This window comes from Caretta caretta, chromosome 19 (assembly GCF_965140235.1).
Source record: "Caretta caretta isolate rCarCar2 chromosome 19, rCarCar1.hap1, whole genome shotgun sequence".
Lineage (NCBI taxonomy): Eukaryota > Metazoa > Chordata > Testudines > Cheloniidae > Caretta > Caretta caretta.
Genome location: NC_134224.1, coordinates 13,385,473 through 13,403,687, shown reverse-complemented (window position 1 = coordinate 13,403,687; position 18,215 = coordinate 13,385,473). Strand labels below are relative to the sequence as shown.

At 53.5% G+C, this 18,215-nt stretch overlaps 1 protein-coding gene across 11 annotated transcripts in view; it reads right to left on the bottom strand.

Moving 5' to 3' along the window:
- The window catches only part of PTPRU (protein tyrosine phosphatase receptor type U), a 322,599-nt gene that overhangs the window by 38,199 nt on the left and 266,185 nt on the right, over positions 1-18,215 (bottom strand). For 7 of the 11 annotated variants that reach the window (XM_048825551.2, XM_048825549.2, XM_048825554.2 and 4 more), the window contains 9 exons: positions 16,598-16,674; positions 14,082-14,099; positions 11,314-11,350; positions 9,894-9,991; positions 9,681-9,797; positions 7,261-7,415; positions 4,866-5,001; positions 4,008-4,157; positions 3,371-3,544 (listed from right to left, as the gene is read on the bottom strand). In XM_048825551.2, coding sequence (XP_048681508.1) covers positions 3,371-3,544; positions 4,008-4,157; positions 4,866-5,001; positions 7,261-7,415; positions 9,681-9,797; positions 9,894-9,991; positions 11,314-11,350; positions 14,082-14,099; positions 16,598-16,674 — 962 coding nt within the window. Of the gene's footprint in view, positions 1-2,122; positions 2,324-3,370; positions 3,545-4,007; positions 4,158-4,865; positions 5,002-7,260; positions 7,416-9,680; positions 9,798-9,893; positions 9,992-11,313; positions 11,351-14,081; positions 14,100-16,597; positions 16,675-18,215 lie in introns of those variants that run through there. The other 4 variants (XM_048825552.2, XM_048825553.2, XM_048825558.2 and 1 more) reach the window with 2 other exon arrangements.

Sequence of the window (18,215 nt, the reverse complement as noted above, 5' to 3'; positions counted from 1 at the left end):
GGTGCAAACCAAAGTGGGCAGCACTTGTTGCAAATGTGTCGGCTTTCCCCTTTTGTTCCAGTTGCTCATGGAGCTGGATCGCTACTTGTAGGAATTCATAGAATAGTTTGGGCCACTTGTGAAATCTGTCGGTGAGAGGCAGCAGCCGTTTCATCCCCATAGAATGAATGAGACTGGTTATGACATTGGACTGAGGCTCAGGAGATCTGGATTCAACTCCCAGTTCTGCCACAAACTCCATACAAGACCTCAGGAAGTCACTGAATGTCTCAGCACAGCAAAACTCATCTGTCACATGGGGATAATGATACTTGCTTTCACCCAGCCTCTGTCTGTCTTGTCTGTTTAACTTGTAATGCTCTTTGTAGGCCTCACGTGAGTCTGTCCAGAGCCTGCTGCAATGGGGCCTTGATCTAGTTTGGGGTCTTTTGATGTTATTGGAATCCCACTAAATACGGTAAATAAAATAATCTGTTAAACAGAATCTAAATTCCTAGTTCTCATTGAACCCACTCAGACAGCTCAAGCCTTCTCATAAGTATAAATCAAACAGAAACCTCTTAAACAAGAGGTCTTGACCTCAAATTGGCCCTGTCAACACTGGTTCTCCACTTGTGAGGTAACTCACTTCTCTTCAAGTGTCAGTATATTTATGCCTGCATCTGTAATTTTCACTCCATGCACCTGAAGAACTGGGTTTTTTACCCACGAAAGCTTATGCCCAAATAAATCTGTTAGTCTTTAAGGTGACACTGGACTCCTTGTTGCTCTTAAAAGAGAAAATGTTATTCCCCTGGAGCCCAGCCTGCTGGGTCCAGTGAGTCCTCTAGCAGCTGTATGATAATGCCTCCACTTAACAAATGCTCCCTTTTATCTAGTCATCTCTCTCTTGCATAGCTCCTTGTGGTGCAGTGCCAGGTTGTTCCTTTATCTCTGTGAAATGAATTGATCTTAATCCACATCCCAATGTACAGGTATCAGGCTCACAAATTCCAGCATCCCATTCCATATTACCTGCCCCCCTCAGCAGCAAGGCTAAGGAGGAAGGCTGGCCCAGAGGTTAGGGTACTAGCTGGAGACTTGGGTTCAAGTTCTTGCTCTGCCACAGACTTCCTGCATGATCTTGGGCAAATCACTAAAGAGCTCTGTGCCTCAGTTTCCCATCTGTCTCACGGGGATGATAGCACTGCCCTGCCTCCCAGGGGTGAACTGTTCAGGTACTACAGCAAGGGAGTCCATATAAGAACCAGAGACAGCAAATGTTGAATTGAGCCCCAAGTCTGCCAGACTCATTTCAACACCGGAAATGCCACAGCGCTCAGCGCTTAAAGTGTCACAGGGATCAGTGTTATGTCCAAACTTACTAGGACAGACTGGGCTGACTGACCTTCACCAGCCCTTAAAGAACATGACATTTCTTAACAACAAAAATAGATGATGACAAGGGGTTTAATCCTTCACCACGAATAAGAACATAAGAACGGCCATACTGGGTCAGACCAAAGGTCCATCTAACCCAGTATCCTGTCTTCCGACAGCGGCCAATGCCAGGTGCCCCAGAGAGAATGAACAGAACAGGTAATCAAGTGATTCATCCCATTGCCCATTACCAGTTTCTGGCAAACAGAGGCAAGGGACACCATCCCTGCCCATCCAGGCTAATAGCAATTGATGGACCTATCCTCCAAATCGGTCCAAAGAGCTTTGCACTCAGCAAAGTGTAAACGAAATTCTGTTCTCTGACCCAGGCTGTTCCTGAAGCAGAGATCCAGTGAGAGAGGCCTGGTGATACAAGAAAACCAAAACAACATAAAACAAAGCTCGCTGTGTGTGTTAGCCAAAGGTGAAGCTTCCCCAGAACAGATGGCTGTTGCTACAGAGCCATTCATAGCGACTGCCTCTGGTTTATTAAGTGATTCTGCTGTAAGTGAAAGCAGATAACAGGGAGACAAGATCTGTATGAAGACATAACGTGATAAACTGCCCACGGGATGAAAATCGCAGAGCTCAGCTGGAATGCGCCGGGCCCCGATGTAATCAGGAGTGCTACAGGAATCCAGGGGCAGGGAGGGAGGGGATGCTGGTCTTAGGGAATGCACCATGCGATGGGAGTTGATTCACTGCTGCACGGACGTGAAAGTGCCCTGCTTGGTCTGAAGAAAGAAAAGCGGTTTCAGTGATAAACGACCCATCCCTTCACGCTATAGGCAGCGTGCTCAGAGCTTCCAGGCTTCTGCGTCCTTTCTGCTTCATTTGCAACAGCATTCCTCTCAACATCATCCTGCCTCAGGGGAGTGGGGGGACCAAGGAGCCACTGCAGCATCTGTAACCATTGCCGAGATTTGGGAGTTAAGCTTATACATGGGAGACAGCATGGCCCAGGGGGCAGGGGTCTAGCCAAGGAGTTGGGAGGATCTGGCTCTGACATCCACCTGCTGTGAATCATGTCACACCTACATGCCTCAGTTTCTCCACCCATTAAATGATGGTAATGATCATGACCTTTCTTTGTAAAGAGCTTTTGAGAGCTACAGAGGAAAAGTGCTATATCAGAGTTAGGTGCCATTATACAAAGAAACACCCAGCCTGCCTGTTGTCTATTCTTTCCTTCCTTCCCCCTCTCTTTCTCTGCTGTTTACAGGACATCCCCCGCTGCAGAGCCTCAGCACTGACCTATAAGGTCTCCTCCTTATAGCTAAATACACACATCCAACATGCACCTACATCTTAGACTTTGGGGGGCTGTACGAAATGGGGCCAGAATTTTAACCAACCCCAGATTTTGTGTGGAAAAGGAAACACATGCACCGTGGTGGGATTTCACAACGCAAAGGCCGGCAGCCCTGACTGTGCCCGGTTCAGAGCAAAACTGACGAGCAAGCCCAAGTCACTTCTCCGATGTGCTCCTAACGACACACAGGCTCCTCCCACCCCACTCCCTGCATCACACCCAGAAGGCACACAGCAAGCCAGGCTCTTGGTTCCACTAGATAATGTTATCACCATATGCAGGGGCTCAGAACCAAGGGGGCTGAGTCTCCATGGACCTATAGCCCAGGGAGCCATTGCGGGGGGAGCTTGAAATGTTACTATTCTGATCTGGTGATGCTGCGGCCAGCTCCTCAAAAGTGTGTAGGTGCCTAATTCCCATTGATTTCTAAGGGAGTCTGGTACCTGCATACCTTTGAGGATCTGGGCCTACTTGCCCATTTCGCAACCCTGTCAGTGTGGGCGCCGGGTGCGTGGCTGTGAGGAATCAGAACCCCAAGGGTCCAGTAGCAGAGAAAGTGAGAACTAAGATCGGGCTATGTCTCTGGCCTTCCCACCACCCCGGGATGAGCAGGCGCCAGCTCCCTGGGGGTGCACTCACGTCGGTTAAGGCCGCGTTGATGTAGTTGTTACTGTCGCCATCCATGGAGATGAGGAAGGGAAGGCATCGGTCTGGAGGCAGGACGTCCATGCTTCGGTTCTTCTCCCGGTTCCGCGGCAAGAGGGCGATGCTGCACTCCTCCACGTCCAGGTGGGGTGTGACCGAGTTCAGGGTCTGCGAGGCACACAGCGCCGGGGTTACTAAACCCATCCCTCCCCCGCAGGCTCCCCTTTCCATCTGAACTAGACCCAGCCTGCGACTTGCACTAACAGGGCTGCTCTGCTCAGCAGCAGAGCTCCCTGGGGCGTGGGCCCTCAGCAGAGCTCCCTTCCACGTGCAAGGCCAGCATTGACTGCAGCCTCAAGGGAGAAGTGAGGGAAGGCGGCTCTCTGGTTGCCTGGTGACACCCCACCTGGACGGGGGCTTCTGGCCTCCCACAGGCAGATGCTGTCGGTAGTAACTGGCTGAGTCTGAGCTGGGGAGCGGGATGGGGGCAGGGCACAGGGCAACAGGACACTTGTTGGCTTTGAATGTAGTTCCTAGGAACGTCTTGTCCCCAGGAAGGACTGGCAGCGTCTCTGTAGCCTCCCAAGGGTGAATGGAGCCCCCGGCCCAGGGAAGTCTCCCGGGTGCTCACCTGGAATTCCTCCCGCAGCTGCGAGGAGTTGCTCTGCGGTTCTATCCTGACCATCTCCTTGTACGTTGGCTTGAATTCACTGACCGGGATGGCAGTTTCCCCACACAGGCAGGCTTCCAGGATGGCGTCGTGGATGAAGACGTACTGCTCCTTCAGGGGGAGGGAAGACACCAGCATTAGCAATGGGCTCCAGGAGGGGAGCAGAGAAGGGGGCCCATTGAAGAGGCCCCGGACACAGCAGGACTCGCTACTCCGTCAGGGGCACATATACAGTACAAATGCTGACTCTGCTGCCCTGAGCTGCCACTATGCCTAGGTGAAGTGGCCCAGCATTGCCCACCTGGGGAGCCCTCTGGGAAGGATTAAGCCAAATGCCCATGGCTCTCCAGACCCCGCAGACCTTGCCATGTTTGCTGAGGCCATTCCTGGAAGGACATTGCCAGACATGGTGGCAGGGGCGGGTTTTTTGCTTTCCATGGGAACATCAGAGGATGTTATGGAGACAGAGCAGCAATACCTGATGCAGGAAGGGCTAATTAATTAAGATTAAGCATCACTAACTATTTTAATTGACTGCTCACGCAGGGCCAGGACTTAGGGAATCCCTGTATAGGGAACACAGGCTGGTAGCTAGGGAGTCAGAGAGAACCACAGGATCTGCCTGTGTCCAGCAGCCTCAGTAACAAGTCTCCTTTAGATGCATCCCAGCCCAGTCCTGTCTCTCCTCCTGGCACCAGACTACGGTGGATACAAAGAAGGGAGGGGAACAGACTCTGCACCTGATACCAGATCTGGGAAGCCTGTTGTTAAAAGGCAGAAGTGGGGGGGTGTCTTCCCCCCTTTACCCTCCCTACACACCTCGGTCTGGATCATGTTGATTCTCCGTGAACACAGCGTTTTCACGCAGTTGTAAATGTCCACAACACCCTCGCACTCGGCCATGTCCAGCATCACATCCAGGACGATGTAACAGCCTGTCCTCCCGGTGCCAGCACTGGGGCAATGGGGAGTGGGAGGGGAACAAACAAATACAGGATCAGTAATTACATGGGAGTAAAGCCTGCAAAACTTGTCGGTGACATCAAATGACAGCACACGTACACACGACACACAGACACAACACACCCTCACACGGCATGACACATGACACAGAAACACACACAGGCACCAGCTCAAACCCTCGCCAGTGAGTCTGTCCCTCCTACAGACAGACCAGGTGGAAGAAGCTTAAGTTATCCCTACACTGCAATCACAGGGTGCCGACCCAAACGACCTTTAATCTGTCTAGGTTAGGTACTGGACCAGCCCAGCTGCAGCGGTGCATGTTTCAGCCTGGACTAGCCGCCTGAGTAACCACCCGGGGCCCTGGGTGGGTTTGTGCAGCCTGTGCTGAAGCCCGTGCTGCCACAGCTTCACTACTAGGGTACCTGAGCCACCTGGATTAAGACTAGTTTAAGTCTGGCCACCTGAGCTGTACCCCGGGTCTGCAGTGTAGACATACCCTTAGAAACATCCCAGCACTGCCCATCACACTCACCCCATCAGACAATCCACTTGTCTGAGCCATACCAACCCCCAGCACGCCAGGAATGGATTTACTCCCCCCGCCCTCTTTTCCCAGAGGCTTTTATAGTGAAATACTAATTTCTGGGGCTGATGAATCACTCCCCATGATTATCAGTGATTACAGACTACGGAGACTAATCACACTCCTTGTCTCCAGTGAATGAATACTGATGAGGCAATTGACAAGGAGAAATCAAATAAAAAATCCCTCTCATTCATCAGCTCCTCCTTGTTTGCCCAGCAGAGGAAGAGCCGTGAACACCGTCGCAAAGGAAGTCTGGGACGCTCTGATGGATGGTCAGAGAGGACAGGCACTTTCTGTTCTGTTTCAGGTTCAAACCAGAGGCCTGGCCACTCATTCCTGGCCCTAATCTTCTCCTTGAGCCTGACCAGTCCTTGCATGTAAGATCTCCAAGAAATGATGTAACGGGGTCAGGAGCAAACTCAAATCCCTACCAGCGTAGGTTAACTGAGACCAAGTGGGAAGGCCAGTTCTGAGCAGAGACTGAGGAGTTTATTTGAAGGTGAACAACCCCAGCAGCTGGGAGCATATAAATGGAGAGGAAGGAAGCACTGGGGGGAGAGCTGAGAGCCTGAAGGAAGGTAGAGGTAGGCAGAACTAGCTGGTGCTAGCTCACAGGGGACCACCCAGTGACAGTGATTCAATATTCTCTTCCACATCCTGTCCTGAACTGCTGAGTTGTGTTGCCATGTGCTGCTAAATAGCTGCCCTGCTCCACCCTAGAAGTGGCTGCATTTCTGTGAAAGGCAGGGGATTCCTGGAAGAGATCACCAGCTGGTGGCTGTGGGGGGAACCCCTAAAAAAAAGAGGAGTTTGTGGTCTTAAATTGAGTATTTACAAGTGGCCAGCTGTCCACATTCCCATGAAAAACCCATCACAGATGGGACTCACTGGCCTCCATAGCAAAGCTTGCTCTAGGAATTATTTGGTGGGAGTTCTCTGGCCTGTGCTATGGACAGGGACAGACTAGATGGTCACAATGGTCCCTTCTGGCTTTCGAATCCATGAATCTCAGTGGAGCGGTCCTGAGTCTAACTGGTCAGGGGGACTGAACAACACACACTCAAGTGACAGTGGACGCTCCGAAGCAGGGTTAGATGCTGGCTTGAGGGGACAGCATGGGAGATGTTTGTACTGAGACTGAACAGATGCTTTCAGGCTCTGGGTCAACCTGGATTCATTTCACCAGGCCGTAAATTCACGTCAGGAGAACACACAGGCCCCTGTGCAGCGCTCCAAATCGCAAGTGCTTGAAATACACACCCTCCCCTAGATGCCTCCTATTTCAGAGGCACCTGCTACCCATCAGCCTGGGTAAGAACATTTTACAGCTCAGTACGTTCATGCAGAGACATCCAACCCCGAGCCATAAACCAGAGGCTCCTTACCTGCCGCAGCCAAGTCACACATTTCATAGCTCCCTGTTAAATATTTTACTATCGAACCAAGTGTCCTACACTCCAAGCCAAAGCGCCCTGGGACACGATTCTATGGTGCAGGCCCCATCCCCTTGCTCAAGCCCTCCCACTTCTAGGGAGCTTTCGGTGCTCACACCCAGCCTCTCCAAATGCAGGAGTCACATGACACCTATGAGTGCTGCGTCCCCTTCCACTGCCCGGCAGTGAAATCTCTGGGGTTCTCCAAGCAGCTGCAGCTGGTTCTTACCTGCAGTGGATGACTATAGGCCCTGCGTCGGGGGGCGTGGAAACCTTCACTCTTCGGATGAAGGCCAAGAGCCCGGTGGCGTGGTAAGGCACCCCGTGTTCGGGCCACGACGTGAAGTGGAACTGCTTTACCTCATGCCTCGCTGAGTAGCCCCTCTGTAAAGGAAGCACAAGGCAGGGTGAGGACAGAGGAATCCCGGAAGCAGGAGCCAAGGAGCTGGAGAACAAAGGGGAATGGAGACCCAGACTCACTACAGCTGTCTCTGGATTCCAGGCAGCAGCAGATGGATCACTGTCGATTATGCACCACCAGACCAAGATCGCTGGGGGTGGCTTTGCTGGCGCACATGCTAGTGATCTGGAGCACCTGACAGGTTGCCCCTCCGAGCAGGCTCCTCCCTGGCCCTGCGCCTCTGTTCCCCACTGGCCATGTCATCGCATTCCCTGGGGTGAGCGTGCCCAGGTGCTGCCGAGTGTGCGGTCACTCATGAACAGACGGGGTGGGTGTGATTCTCCATGACCCTATACCTTGGGCAGTCATTTACACCAGTCAGGGCTAGGTTAGGGTTAGCGGGTTAGAGTTAGCTTAGGGGGTTAGGGTTGGCTTAGGGGTCTAGGGTGATAATTTACACACACTGTGCCCTGGTGTAAACAGAGGGAAGAATCTTGCCCCATATCTCTAGCGCCCCCTAACAAGATACAGTGTTCACAGTTCTATGTGGGCCCTGTGGATTAACCCCCGCAGGGATGAACTAAGTAGCAATTGCTAAGTCTTGCGAGCTGGCAGTGCCATGGACAGATGTTCCTGGTACCCTACAGCCACATAGTCTCAGCTCTTTTTCTGTCAGCGACAATGGGGTTAAAAACAGACAACCCGTGATAAGTAGCCCTTCTGCACAGGCCTCTGGGGCACCAAGGAATGGCCTGGTAATGAATACACTCGTTTCCAGGAAGCTGTTTGGTACCTAGCTCGTAACAAGACAGTAATTTCGTGTTCCTGCAGATTAGGGGGTACATTACACTTATTATATCCCAAGGTACCGTACTGTACAGTAATTGCCATGCAACCTGCACTCCACACTAGACGATAGAAACAATCGTTCACTCCCTCTGCAATTACATGGTGCTTACCCTAAAATTAGATGATCAACAGTGACCATGTAAATAACGAGCAGTTCTACCCAGCCTGCCCGGAGCACGGCTCCTACTGCCTGATGGCCATGAGCACCAGTGACACAGCGCATGGCTTGGAGTGGGGTACAGAGAGTCTCACTACGAGTTTTGGGGTGCAACTGAACCATGGGAAACTCACACTAAACAGCAACAGAAAAATAGGCTTCCCTAGGAGAAGAGGGGGAAGCCCCACTGTTTGGGGCATTTAAATGGGCCAGGACACAGCCCAGGACAATCATAGAATCATTGACCATCAGGGTTGGAAGGGACCTCAGGAGGTCATCTAGCCCATCTAGCTCAAAGCAGAACCTAATCCCCATCTAAATCATCCCAGCCAGGGCTTTAAGCCTGACCTTAAAAACCTCTAAGGAAGGAGATTCCACCACCTCCCTAGGTAACGCATTCCAGTGTTTCACCACCCTCCTAGTGAAATAGTTTTTCCTAATATCCAACCTAAACCTCCCCCACTGCAACTTGAGATGATTACTCCTTGTTCTGTCACCTGCCATCACTGAGAACAGTCTAGATCCATCCTCTTTGGAACCCCCTTTCAGGTAGTTGAAAGCAGCTATCAAATCCCCCCTCATTCTTCTCTTCTGCAGACTAAATAATTCCAGTTCCCTCAGCCTCTCCTCATGAGTCATGTACTCAAGTCCCCTAATCATTTTTTTGCTCTCTGCTGGACTCTTTCCAATTTTTCTACAGAATGTACTGTAAGGAGCGATGCTGCCCTGGCCAGAGAGGGAGTGGAGGTCCTTCGGTCTTGTATCGGGTACTCCAACCAGAGCTGACCCCAAGCCCATTGAAGTCAATGGGAGTCTGTCCACTGACTGAATTAGGCTTTGGTTCAGGCCCTTGGTGAACAACTAACCCACTTCAGCATATCAAGACCAACCCCAGCATCCTGGGCCAAATTCTGCTCTCATATACCCCAGTGTAATCCAGAATGACTCCAGTGAAGTCAATGCAGTTACTCCAGGTTTACACTGCTGTTTATGAGAGCATGGTTTGTTTGCGGGGCTCTAGATGCACATGCATGGTGGCAGCTCTCTGCCTGTCAGTCCCTGGATTAGCCTGGCCCCCGGCATCTGCAAAGTGCTTGCAGACTTTGCTTGCTGGCAGCATCCCCTTCCCTGGGAAGCACAGGGGATTATCTGATACAAGCCAGGGAGCAACCTAACCTGGGATAGAACAGGCCTCCTGCATCCACAGGGATGAGGGATGAGGCAGCACAACGCAGGCACTTACCCTCTCCAGGGCGAACGTCCGGACGGCATATTCCGCCAGCATCTCCGATTTGACCAGGGTGATTTTGATGTCTCCGTACATCTCGGAGTCGTCTGGCCAGTACTTGGAACACTTCACCTGCCACAAGCAAACAGACCACGCTGTAGCACCGTGGGAGGACGGGCCCTAGCAGAGCCAAAGCTGTCGGGGACAGGAATGGGACTGGTCCCTTACCCTTCCCACCTCCACCAGCTTGGTGACCATCACGATGCTGGAACAGTGCTCCTGCCACACCATGCGCCAGAAATCGTACACCATTTCCTGCTTGGGGCCTGGGGGACAAAGAGGAAAAGAACTGAGACCCCATAGAGGAAACCACTATCCTCAGATCCCACTATGCCTCCCCGAGATCAGGGCCCCAGTGGGTTAGGATCTGTATAGACACATACCAACAAACAGACCTGGCTCTGACGAGCTTCCAGTCTCAATATCATGCTACTTCCCTTTCCCCCTGTTCACTTTTTTTGGTAAATAAAACCCCTTGGGAGTCTGAAGCTAAAATGTCTCTCCTCACTGAAATGGTATCTTCCCCGGCTGACATCATTTTCTCTTGTTATTGTAGGGTTGCATGTGAGTGGTGGGCTGCTCACACTGGCTTGTTATTACAGTGCCACTTGTGGGCACTGAGGTGTGCAGACCGGTTTGTTATTGTAGGGTTGCATGTGAGTGGTGGGCTGCTCACACTGGCTTGTTATTACAGTGCCACTTGTGGGCATTGAGGTGTGCAGACCGGTTTGTTATTGTAGGGTTGCCTGCCCGCAGTGGGGCTGCAGGCAACAATTTTTTTTTCTTGCAAGGCTGCATGTGGGTTTTGGAATTGCGTGCACTGCCTTGCCATTGTAGAGCTGCACATGAGAGGTGGGCTGTGCACACCGGTTTGTTATGGTAGGGTTGCTGACAAGGCTGCCCATGGGCGCTAGCTTTGCTTCTCTTGTTATGGTAGGGTTGCTCCTGAGCACTGACCTGTGTAAACTCATTTATAATTGCAGGGCTGGTTGTGATAGCTGGAACCCTTGGATCTGAGCACAGTCCTGGTGAGCCACTGATGTGTTGTGTTGGGATGAAAGGATTAAGGAAGCCCACCTCTTGTCCCCTGACATAGCCCCTAGCCAATGAGAATGGAATGTCCCTTCACAGAGAATCCAGTTCATTGGTCGCCATTTCAATCAGACCTGGTAGTTGTTTCCACTTTGGGATTGAGCCAAAGGCCACTGAAGTCAACTGGAGTCTTTCCATTAACTTCAACATGCTTCGGATCAGGCCTAAATAACTCTGTAGTGTTTCTGTGCCCCATTTGGCCTGCAAAGGTCCCGGGCATCCTGCAGGGAGAATGGGGCTGTGCGCGAGGATTGCAAGTGATTGTTATTCAGTAGGGAATTTCCAGCCGGCATTTGGTTTGGTGCTAATGTGTTGGGATCAGAAAGCCCAGTCTCCAGCCCACCCTGCACTGAACCACGGATTTAATCTCCACATTACAAACCACATCCCCTGGGGGGAAAGCTGCAGGTCACTGGACCCCCGAGCACTGTCTGCCCAATGGCCCTGGGAGAGGCAGAGAATGAAAGACAAAGCCAGGAGCTCAAAGGCACTTTACCTTGAGTGGCTATGAAGTGGTTGGATCTGTGGTAACCCTGTAATGGAACAAGATTCTGTTAAACCTCTAGGGAAGGAAATCTGGTTGAGACACAGCTGATGAGCCACCCTCAGTGGGGGTTGCCATGAGACCCTGTTCCTATTGACCAAGTTGATGGCCAGCTCACCAGAGAACTGGACCATGGGGAGAGGGTAAAGCCCATGGCACAGAGTGACTACCTGGCATCCCTATGCATTTCCCCGGGCAGGGGGAAGGCTCAGGCCAGTGAGATTTCCCCTGCAGTGATCTCCGAACAAACACCATCCTCTGAACACGGGTATTTGTACTGGGCATACAGCCTCTTGCTCAGAACTCTCCTGGGTCCCAGACAATGCCAGGCTGAGAGAGACTGACTGCACTCTGAGGCCAGGAGGAGACTAGTCAGTAGGACGCCTGGCTTCGATCCGAGACTCCCTGATGCTCCATGCCCCAGATAAGCTAAGAGTTTCCAGCTGGCCAGACCTGGAGCTTGTTGCGTTCTCTAAAGGCCACTCTCAGCTGAAAGCCCCCAGACACAACCTTCTTTAAACACAGGTTCCCAGCCAGGATCAACAAGCACCCCCCAGTTCACGCCAATAAGGATGTTAGGCAAACTCCAGAGACACCCTCGAGGGGGGTGGGGGCTTTCTGACATCATCCCCTAGGTTCTGTCTACATCAGGAGCTCACGGCGTGATGCCCAGCTTGCGTAGACAGCCATGTCAGCGGAGGAACTGGCTGGCCCAAGTACAAACCCGCCCAGACCCCACGGATATATCCTTGGGGCGGCTAGCCCCTGTCACTGCTGCCTGTGCAACCATGGCTACACGACTATTTCTAGCGCACTATCTAGGTGAGAGTTCACACAAGTACGTGTGAGCTGGGGATCACACCTGGAGCACCAAGTGGGGACGCAGCCATAGAAATGTAGGGCTGGACAGGACCTCAAGAGACCATCTAGACCATCCCCTTAAGTCTTCCTACACCACCCCTCAGAGGTGTTTGGCACATGGGCATGACCCTGGGGGAATTCCTCTCTCAGTAGCTACGGGGTAGGCAGTAGTGCGAGAGCAGCCCCCTTTCCGCAGGGACGGGGAGAGAAGGGAGAGGGCTGGGAACTATAAAGAATGAGGAGGAATGGACAGGGGGTGAACGGGGAAGGGAGTAAAGAGGACTCGGAAAAGAGGAGAGACGAGCAATCCGAGGGGTGGGGGAAAGGAATTTGAAAATGGGTCAAGTGGGGAAGAGGAGTGCAAGGGGGGAAACAAGACCTCAAAAGCGGGGGGTGGAGGACAGAGAGATTTCACTGTAGAATCCCCCAAGATCACCCCACCAACATGCTGGAGCAGACTCTGTGACCCCCTCTGCCCCGTTCTCTACTCCAATTTGCTGTCGGAAGCCACTCACCTGGCCCCTTCTACTTACAGCCGGGCTGTGTCCACAGCACAGAAGCCAGAGAGACAATCAAAGCCCTGGCCTGACATTCAGAGGCCAGGTGCCTTGGTCAGAGGCTTCCTGCTTACACAACCGGCGCCGACAAACATTTGAAGGCTGTGGGTAATGTCACCGTGAGAGCCCTATTAATAATATCCCAGTCCGAAGCAGGCATGTGGACCCGGGTAATGGCCCACACTCCTCATTCATCTGAGCCAGTTACTGCAAACATTACTAATTCTGAGTAGGGAAGTGTCAGCCCAAACAGCAGAGCAAATCTTAACAAGGCCAATAACAGAACCAGGAGGGCTCCAGCTGCAGACCCATCATGTGCAATTTCAGCAGGGTTTGTTTCCAGGGGTCAGTTTGCTGGTATGGGGGAAGCTGCCTTGACCATGCTTTAATGATGCAATTGCTGGAGATCGATAAGGAAATAAAAACACAAAACCTTCCGACAGCCAGACTGATGGGCAGACATACAAATAAAACCCCCCCGGCTCCGTCAGGCTGCAGAAGGGGAGACACTGAGCCAGCCTGATTCTCACTGGTGCACAGGCCTCTCTAGCTGCTCCAGGGCTGTGAAGAGCCTTGTCTGCGTGGGTCAGTGTGATACAGGTGGAGTTATCCAGGCAGATATGATGGGGTGCCTGTGATAGGAGGGGGCTGGACTCCAGGATCCAAGAGGTCCCTGCTAGTCCTGTGTGGACATGCTTATTCCAGTACTGACTCATAGGTTCCCAGGCTAGAAGACACCATTGGGATCACCTAACCTGACCCCCTGTGGAACACAAGCCAGAGACCTGCCCCAAGACACTCCCTTGCGCAGAGCTTTAGAAAAACATCCCAGCTCGATTTAAAAAACGAGCAGCTTCTTTTGGATCATTTGTTTAGTTTAACCTTCTTTCCAAGCTCCGTAAGCTAAACCAAAAGCAGCCCTCGCGTGTCTGCCGGAGAGACAGACCTGTAGCACTGCACCGGTTTGAAGTCACACCAAAAAACCTTTCCCACGTAACCAAGGCCTCAGTGCCGATGACAATCCAGTCCTCTCTGCCTGCACCTATGGCCACCGCTCCGCTGTACCCATGTGCTATTGCTGGGCCTGATTCCCAGGTCACACAAGCAGTCTCTGTAAGAGGCAGGACTTGAACCGCAGCCTCCTGAGGGGCAGTTGAGTGCCATCTAACAGGCACCTGTACACATCTACCCCACTTGCATCAGGGCCAGAGCACATGCTGGAAGGAAGTCCCCAGGTTGGTGTCTTGGGAGGAGTAAAGGAAAGTGGGGGAAAAAGTGAGGAGAGGGATATAGGCTACTTACTTCTCGGTTTATCCGAATCTTAATGATCCCAATCGGACACAAGTTGAAAAGAAAAAGAGACCAGAGACAGGAAGATTAGTAAGGTACAGTCCAAGAGATGGATTAGAACACGGCAGCCATGGGAGCGGGTCACAGATGACAGACAGCAGAGAAAAGAAGCAGCAGCAACGGCCCATGGGGGACTCAGCATTGCTCCTGCTATCCCATTGGATCAGCCAGGCAGAATGAACTAACTGGGACAGCCCATCCCCCTAGACCCTATGGGGGCATTGCTCAGCTGGGGGGAGACCCAGCTGCGATGGGGGTGGGGGGAACGAGGGGCCTTGGCTCCGGTTCAGGAAAGAACTTGCCAAAGAAGTTCTGTGTGAGCCCCCAGGTTTGCCAGGCTCTCGCTGCAAACTGAGCGGTGCTGGCAAGCCCAGGAGAACCACTGCGGCGCTTCATATAATAACTATAGACTGAGGTTGGACTAATTCCCATGCAAACGACTCGAGGGATAGATACATCTGGCATGATCCAGGATAGATTCCCCCATCACCCTGCCCATGCACCCTCCCCAGATTACTCCAGCCCTCGGCTCCCGACCCAGCCCTGCCTGTGTCCCTCGGCCTGACCCACTGGCAGCTGCGTAGCCAGGTGGAGGGAACAGGGGGGGCGATCCAAAGAAGAGGTGCCACCCGCTGCGGCACTTTTACTCCCCCGGCGGTGGGCTGGGGGCCGGCCTCACTTGCGCCGGGTGTCTGCAGCCGCACTGAAGGTCCCGCCACCGGGGGAGTAGAAGTGCCGCAGCGGGTGGCGCCTTTTTTGGGGATCGCTCCCCTTGTTCCCTCAACAGGGGAAAATTTAAAAGGGGCCAAGACATTCACAAGGCGCCACTGCCCCGCTCCCCCCCCAAGCTACGCCACTGCCCACTGGATACCCCATCACCTCAGCCCTGGGCTCCCCACCCAGCCCTGCCTGTGCCCTCAGCCTGATCCACTGGATACCCCATCACTCCATGGGCTCCCCACCCAGCCCTGCCTGTGCCCTCAGCCTGACCCACTGGAAACCCCATCACCCCAGCCCTGGGCTCCCCACCCAGCCCGGCCTGTGCCCTCAGCCTGATCCACTGGATACCCCATCACTCCATGGGCTCCCCACCCAGCCCTGCCTGTGCCCTCAGCCTGACCCACTGGAAACCCCATCACCCCAGCCCTGGGCTCCCTACCCAGCCCTGCCTGTGCCCTCAGCCTGACCCACTGGATACCCCATCACCCCAGCCCTGGGCTCCCCACCCAGCCCTGCCTGTGCCCTCAGCCTGATCCACTGGATACTCCTCATCTGGAGTACTGTGTCCAGTTTTGGGCCCCACACTACAAGAAGGATGTGGAAAAATTGGAAAGAGTCCAGCGGAGGGCAATAAAAATGATTAGGGGACTGGAACACATGACTTATGAGGAGAGGCTGAGGGAACTGGGGATGTTTAGTCTGCAGAAGAGAAGAATGAGGGGGGATTTGATAGCTGCTTTTAACTACCTGAAAGGGGTTCCAAAGTAGATGGATCTAGACTGTTCTCAGTGGTAGCTGATGACAGAACAAGGAGTAATGGTCTCAAGTTGCAGTGGGGGAAGTTTAGGTTGGATATTAGGAAAAACTTTTTCACTAGGAGGGTGGTGAAACACTGGAATGCGTTACCTAGGGAGGTGGTGGAATCTCCTTTCTTAGAAGCTTTTAAGGTCAGGCTTGACAAAGCCCTGGCTGGGATGATTTAATTGGGGATCGGTCCTGCTTTGAGCAGGGAGTTGGACTAGATGACCTCCTGAAGTCCCTTCCAGCCCTGATATTCTATGATTCTATGACACCCCATCACCCCAGCCCTGGGCTCCCCACCCAGCCCTGCCTGTGCCCTCAGCTCGACCAACTGGATACTCCATCAGTTCATGGGCTCTCAACCCAGTCCTGCCTGTGCCCTCAGGCTGACCCACTGGATACCCCATCACCCCAGCCCTGGGCTCCCCACCCAGCCCTGCCTGTGCCCTCAGCCTGATCCACTGGATACCCCATCACTCCATGGGCTCCCCACCCAGCCCTGCCTGTGCCCCTCCGCCTGACCTGGCATTTCCCCTGATATTCCATTTCTGGTGCCCTTCACACACAGGTATAGAGCTTGGTCCATGGGGTGGGGAGGAAAAGACCACAGAGGAAAAAGGGAATGAGAGAGAGAGAGGAGCAGAAGGGGGAGATGGGATACTGGGGCACTGCGGGGAGGAATAGCAAGAACCAAAGAACATACATCGGGCAGGCTGTGGGAGCAGAGTTGTGCTGGGGTGCGGTGGGTTAGTTAGTCAAACCTCCGGACATTCCTCCCGGGGGATCCCACCTCCCTCCACGCGCTGCTCGGATTTGCAGAACCATCCCTTGCAGAACATGCATGGCCACACACAGATGCTGCGAGGTCCACACGCTGCCCCTCCTATCCCCCCGCGAGCGCACTGCGGGGACGCCGAGGTCGGGCCCAGAGCCCCCCGAGTACTCACGTCGATGTAGTTAGCGTTGATGTAATCCGAATTGGGGTCCCCGAGCAGCGGGTGCAGCTTGACTCGATGTCGGTCATCTGGAGAGCAAGTCAGACAAAGAGGCTGTGACAGTACAGAAAGGGGGCGGCAGGCATGGAGACAACGGCCCGTGGTCCCTGCACGGCTCCAGCCCAGCTCTCTGTGCCCTTCTGAGCACTCCCCTTGGGGGAACGCAGCTTCTTATCAAAGATCTGCTGATGTCGCTCACTCCTGCTCCGCAGCCCCCTGCTACTCCAGTCCTGCCTCTCCTCCACCCCAAGCCCCACCGATGTCCCTTGCTCTGGACCCATAGCCCCCCTGCTATTCCAGTTCTGTCCCCTTCCCTGCCCCCATCAATGCCTCACACCTGACCAATAGCTCCCTGCTATTTCAATCCTACCCCCATCGGTATCCCTCACTCCTGACCCGTAGCCCCCTGCTATTCCAATCCTGCCTCCATCGATGCCCAGGCGTGGCCAGGTGGCTGTGCAGGCTGCCCTGTCCGCAGGTGCCACCTTTGCAGCTCCCATTGGCTGCGGTTCCTGGCTAATGGGAGCTGCGGGGGTGATGCTTGGGGTGGGAGCAGCGTGCAGAGCCCCCTGGCTGCCCCTATGCGTAGGAGCCGGAGCATAGACATGCCGCTGCCTCCGGGAGCCATGGCACATGCGGAACAGGGCAAGCCCCTGACCCCACTCCCCAGCAGGAGCTCAAGGGCCGATTAAAACAACTGAAGGGCCAAATGTGGCCCCCGGGCTGTAGTTTGCCTACCCCTGAATTAGAAAGGGGTGGGCAAACTCACCGGCTGCTAGGGGCAGAAAGAGGGTGTGTAAGCAGGGAGGAGTTGAGAGTCCTTCTCTCCCCCTCCCGCAGAGCAGAGGCACCTGCGGTTGGCCTCTGTGACACACTTGACACAATTTGCTCCCACTCTGCAGCCATGTGAACGACCAGCAGCAATTTGCACAGCAGAGAGAGGAGCCAGATATATTTAGAAGCAATAAAAATAACCAGGGGAAGGTATTTCAGAGCAGCCTCAATGCGGTGATACAGCCTTGGCTGGGTTTTGATACACTTTTTGTCCCCCACCCTGGGGTGCACCCCGCATCACCCCCCGCTAAATCACAGCAAGGTGATAAGCACTGGGGCAGGTCTCCAGCTGACATACCCTCCCCTATCCCCAAAATGGGGCAGCAGACAGAGCAAGGAGGTTCTTTGGGAGGGGGCTGGTGGGTTGGTATAAACCAGTACGTCCTGGGGTTAGCTCAAAACTCAGCCTCCTGTCCGAATTTCTATCCACGAAAGAATTGGCCTGGATGTCACAAAATCCACAGGTCCAGCCCATTTTCCTTGTGAGCCTGCAGCACAGAAAAGCACCCCTCCTGCGTTCCTTTGGGGGTTTGCAATGGAGAGAGGAATGCGGGGAAGACGTTGAGTTTATAAGGGACTGCACTGTGTTGGGACATGGCCTTGCAATGCTTCACTGCTAGGGGAATGCTGGCCCCTGGGGACGATGGGAATTCCATTGCAGCCCTAGACTGGGAAACACGAATCTCTCCCCTAAGCTTTGCAGAGCGTGGCCTCTGGCAGAATGACTCTGGGTCAC